Source organism: Camponotus vicinus, unplaced genomic scaffold, assembly GCF_025532165.1.
Source record: "Camponotus vicinus isolate PSW18456_S1 unplaced genomic scaffold, iyCamVici1.0 SCAF_1, whole genome shotgun sequence".
In the NCBI taxonomy this organism is placed as follows: Eukaryota; Metazoa; Arthropoda; class Insecta; order Hymenoptera; family Formicidae; genus Camponotus; species Camponotus vicinus.
This window is the reverse complement of record NW_028141945.1, coordinates 8,641,661-8,647,691: the sequence shown is the minus strand read 5'-3', so window position 1 is coordinate 8,647,691 and position 6,031 is coordinate 8,641,661. Positions and strand designations below refer to the sequence as shown.

At 31.0% G+C, this 6,031-nt stretch overlaps 1 protein-coding gene across 1 annotated transcript in view; it reads left to right on the top strand.

The window, feature by feature from the left end:
- Positions 1-6,031, top strand: part of LOC145972318 (spondin-1) — a 202,351-nt gene that overhangs the window by 178,482 nt on the left and 17,838 nt on the right. Inside the window, exon 5 of the mRNA XM_083100835.1 lies at positions 5,117-5,289. Within this exon, the coding sequence (XP_082956961.1) occupies positions 5,117-5,289 (173 nt within the window). The remainder of the gene's footprint in view (positions 1-5,116; positions 5,290-6,031) is intronic.

The following is a 6,031-nucleotide window of genomic DNA, read 5'->3' as shown; positions in this document are numbered from 1 at the left end:
AAATTAGATTTTTCACACTTTAGGAAAACAAAAGTGTTTGTGAAAGTGCTTTGTGTTTGCAGATATTTTATTATATACTCTCTGTGAAAGAGAATAAAAGAAAATGTAAATTTATGTTACGTCAGAAAATAATTAACCTTTTGTTCCTAGCAAGTCGTCAGCGGCAACTAGACGAATTTTTCATCCTTATATCAGGATCCACAATAACAAGTCTTAACGTATATAAATCTTCAATATAAAAAATTAATTTCGAAAAAATTATTGTCGAAAAGAAATTAATTTTAATCGATATAGTACCATCATATATTATACTTATTGCTAAAATAACGAAAAAGTGAATAAAATAATGAAATAATGAAAAAAATATACCGTGGAGAATTAATTATTTTAAAATTAAAATAATATTGAAAATTATATTCTTTAATATCATAATTCAGAATATCTTTCTCCGAGTGAGTGGACAAACTGAATTTTATTATCAAATGACCGATGATTCGATAAGCAGATTTTACACAAAATAGTAATAATAGGTGAAAAATAATAGGTGATTTTTTCATTATCTGGATAATTAATTAGGATACACGCTTTATATGTACTTGCACTTAGCAACAGTAATAATCTCGACGTTCGATATTCTCGAAGGGGACGCATGTTATCGTCGATTAATTGGGAAACCACGTAGGGGTTTCGAGGGGCTATTAATTGGACTGTTATTAATTCAACATGTACCGCGAGTTTCCTCCCGGACTCTCAATATGAGATCGCGGATCGTAGTTAGTATCGCTGTTAGCACCCGATTACAATTATATGTGTGTATGTATATACAATATATATTAGTAGCTCAAGTATTATATACACATTTGTACTTATATGTATAATTGACGAACAGCATTCGTTCTATTGTCCTATTAATATTTCCGTTGTAGACTCTTTATTTGAAAAATGAAGGATTTTCGAAAAAGCTTAATTGGCAGAAATATTTCGTTAAAATATCTGTTCATGTTTCCAGAATGAGAAAAATAGAATTTAAAGTCAAGTGAAATCAAATGAGAGAAATGGAATTCTATTGTTCTACCATTTTTTCCTTCAAAAAAGAATATTTCTATTTATATCGAGATTATTATTTCCAATAAATCAATTACGGTATATTTCAACAAAGAAATATCTTTGAAAAAGACTTGTATTGTTTTTCCTATTGTGTGTTACTGCAGACATTTCAAAAATATCTAACAAGCTATATGCTAGGTTGAGAAATATTTGCTTGACATGCTGCACTTAGTTTGCATCTACCTATTGATTTAGCTCTCCATCTCGAATAGAATCAACGCTACTATCGCATCGTGAGGAATTTTACAAAATGATTACCGAAACGCGATTAGAGAGAAGCTGTCGCTCTTCGCGCGGCGTTTAATTAGACAATAATTAACGCTTGCTCCAATTTCAAAGCCCTACTAGTACAGGCAAGCAGATAAAGTTGTATAATACTTATCAACACAATGGTCTCCACAAGTATATAAATGAATACAAAGAAAGAATGTTAGTACTTTTATATTTTTTTTTAGTAACTGTTCTATTTTTCTCATAGACTTCAAGTATGTGTCGATTATTTTGAAAGAGAAATGTATAAAACATGTATGAAAAATGCCTCTTTTATGCATAACTATTTTTTTCTCTTTTTTCAAAATTCTATGAAAACTATTGTTCTTACATTTCATATAATTGATTATCCACTTAACAATGTATGTCGAATAATTAAAATGAACACCACTCGTGAAAGTAAGGTAATTAGTTTGGTTGGAATAGCATTATAATCTAAGGAAGCGAGTTGCTTAAAATAACCAGAGCACCACTGAAAGTTTTATCATAATAGCAGTGATTATAAATTCTTTTGATACTACTCGCTCGGTAAAATATATGGTATATTTGTTACTTTTTATTTATAATTGTGGCTCTTACATCAATTTATCGACTAAAAGGATTAATTAGACAATACTTAACGCTTGCTCCAATTTTAAAGCCCTACTAGTACAGGCAAGCAGATAAAGTTGTATAATACTTATCAACACAATGGTCTCCACAAGTATATAAATGAATACAAAGGAAGAATGTTAGTACTTTTATATTCTTTTTTTAGTAACTGTTCTATTTTTCTCATAGACTTCAAGTATGTATCAATTATTTTGAAAAAGAAATGTATAAAACGTATGAAAAATGCCTCTTTTATGCATAACTATTTTTTTCTCTTTTTTCAAAATTCTATAAAAACTATTGTTCTTATATTTCATATAATTAATTATCCACTTAACAAAGTATATCGAATAATTAAAATGAACACCACTCGTGAAAGTAAGGCAATTAATTTGGTTGGAATAGTATTATAATCTAAGGAAGCGAGTTGCTTAAAATAACCAGAGCACCACTGAAAGTTTTATCATAATAAGCAGTGATTATGAATTCTTTTGATACTATTCGCTCGATAAGATACATGGTATATTCGTTACTTTTTATTTATAATTGTGACTCTTACATCATTTATTGACTAAAAGGAAATCGATATCAAATCGTTAATTTTTGCACGTCTGCGGCGATAAGCTTCATTAAGAATAAATGTCCGATATTAACGGTAAAAATACGGATAAAAGTGTTTCAAGATGCATTAATGGGATACAGTTTTCTCCTAAATCCAAAAATGTTCGTAAAAGATATATTGAGATTATGTTGCACATTGTATGTGAAATTACGCTCACGTTTTACTTTCCCGATAATTTTTAAATAAATTTTACAAGCTATACTATTTTTCATAATTCACGAAAAATAAAATTCTACTTCTTCTTTGGAAACATTACAAGTGTAAAAGTTTAATTAAAAGCTCATAATACATTATTTAAATTGAATATAAAGTATTTTATTCGCACGCGTGTGCAAAATGCCGTTTTTTCGCAACGAAGTAAGTGCAGGAGTTACGAAAATTTCAGCGAGAAACACAAACGAGTCGTACTAAGGGGCAAACGGAGAAAAACGGCGGTGTGTTGCTCGGTAAAGCACCATAAAGTCTCATTGGCTTTAATTCGGTCGTACCCTGCTGGCCACTGGGAGTGATTAATCGTAAGGTTACTGCAACACGAAAGCACCTTACCACCAATCATTCTCTACGATGCTTTAAAAGCAAGTCAACAATTGCTTAATGCGTTGCCCACCTGATTGACTGTATATAGTTATTTTACAAAAAAGAAATAAACAACTACTTTATTAACAATATTTTCAGGCTTATTTTTAAATTGAGAAAAAATAAATTATTAAAAAAAGTAATTAAAACAAAATTAATATAATAATTAGAGATTTGGCTCAAGTAATCAAAAAATTAAAAAGAAAATGGCATAAGAACCAACGCGCGGTAGTTGGAGCGCAGAGAAGCAACAACACTTCTTTCTTTTTTCAGTATTAGTTTATTAAAAAACACATTATAATAACAAAAAACGTACGTTTCGGATCATCTTTTGATCCTTCTTCAGCGCGATGTTAACAATATATGTTACAGATAGTGACGCGTTACATTAAACGAATTTGTTCTCGACGCGTAGGTGACGCTAAATTGTGTCCCGCGGAGGTCTAGTAAGCGCTCTGCTTCCAATAGTCAATTAAATATACTATAGTTATGCTATGCGACGTCACAGCAGATCTAACAAATCGAGTAAAAATAATAAAATAAATACCGAAAGATATTACACGTGAATAAGCTTTTTTGCTTAAATTAATAGTTAGAAGCATGGCTCACCAGATTCCGCGCTTTTTACAATTAATAATATAGTATACCGCTGTGCGCCTCATGTCGGTTCGAGATTCAATGACGAACTGTATAAATATGTCCTCGGTTGTCAGGACGTAAACATGGACTCAACCAAGGACATGCGCAGTTGACTCAACGATAACAAACATACCGACGCGTGAACGAACGCCTCATATTTTCGATAAATTATCGATTATCGTCGCAAATGTATGATGCCCTCTGTATCACTCTGCAAGTTCAAGCTATTTTTTTGGCGCTTGATAAACAGCATTTCAGAGACAAGCCTTTTGCCCAACGAGGACTCCCTGTCCAAAATCTCAGATTCTTCCCAATTAAAATCATAAAAATTAATATATAAATTATGTATTTGGTAACATCATATGTTTTTCCAAGTAGTATCCATCATCCGGTATTCTCAACTACAAATATCTGTGTTCCCATTTATTAAAATTCATCGTAAAAGGAAGAAGGGGCTTTCGGTTAATGGTGATGAAAAATTCAACTACTTTTAAAAGGAAGGGAAGAAGGTCGGTCAATGTTTAATCTTTAAATAGATCAGGATATATTATACATTCTCATTGTATCCCTTATTAAATCTTGGAAGTTTTTAAGACTCATCTTTAATTTTTTATTGCGCTCTTCCCTTCCCCACTTTTAGATTGCTAAAAGAATCTGTTGATGAAAATAACAAACTTACGACGAAACCCTACATACATCAAAGTAATATTTCTTATTATTATGATGCTTTGCCGAGATTGAAAAAAAATTATATAGTGCCTATGTCTAAAAGCTTAAACATTTAATTAGACTAATTTTGTTTTTTGATAATACATGTATGTATGTATTTACATTTGAGAGTAGAAGAAATATATAAAAAAAATTTAATATAAAAAAAATAAATAATAAAATAAAAAAGTAAAAAATAATAAAATAAAAAATTAATAAAATACAACAAAAAATTAAATTAATTAATTAAATAAAGTAACTTGTGTTACGATATAATTAATTATACGCACATATAGTACTTATGTTGTATTGCAATAAATATGTACAGAAAGCACTCCTCTTAAATCCGTTTATTGATACTTAAAAGTTTATTATCCATCGAGCATAATTCGCATACTGCGCGCATGTAGATCATGTGAAACGCAACGAAACGCTTATAAACTCTCGAAGAGCACATTTATTTCTGGTTTATAAATATGCATGCCTCATCGCTTATTCCGCGGTATAGAGAACCGATGGTATTTTCTTCCTTTTTATTTTTATTCAACTGATGTGCCGATGAAACGTTGATTGAAAGTGTGCTCGCTGTTGCTGCTGTTTCAGCTGCGCGAGTATACCCTGACGGAATCGTATCACGAAGACGACGTCGAGGTAGAATTCGTCAGCAACGACAATCTCCAAGCGAACAACGAGGCTCCCAGAGGAATCGATCCGAACAGGGATCTAAACGAGGCCATAGCCGAGGAACGAAGGGAAATGGATACCCAAAGATACAGGTACACATTTCCACATACTACCACAGTCGGTCTTTTCTCGACCTCCTTCGTCAAATTTTATATTTTTACGGATTAACGGGAGCAGAAAGTTATACTTTATGTATGTATGTGTTGGGTCACATACATATTTGATAATCCAAAATGGGTTGTAAAAAAATAAAAGAATTTTCTCTTGTTTTACGTATCCGCGTTTTCGGATTCAATCGAATCGGTTATAAAATTTTAAAAGAAAAACTTGAAAAGAGAAATTTTAATTTATCTTGACCGAAATTTAGAATATTTATAGAATGTAGGACATGAGGTATTTTTCACGTATATAAATGAATGATTTTTCTCTTCATTATTTAAAGAAATATAATTAAATTTAGATGCACAGATATAGCATACATAAAAAGACTCGAACTCTACAATAAATTACATTATATAGGGACGATACTATTTTTCATCTGAATACATAGTATAATAATTTAAAATAAAATAATAGCCATTATATAAATACGTATAATTTTCGATATTTCTAATATATGTAAATATTATGACACATCATGTGACTAAATATTTTTTACGATGCGACATCTTCTTCATGTTCGCTTCTTAAAGTATTCAGTCACGTTAGATTGAGGACTAAGGGAGACACCGTTATGTCATAAATCCAGTTAATAAAACCGAGGGTCCGAGAGGAAGCCCAAAGTTCAAGTCAGCTCGTTAAGCCCAGCAGCCTAGTACGTTTTCTTCGAGTTTT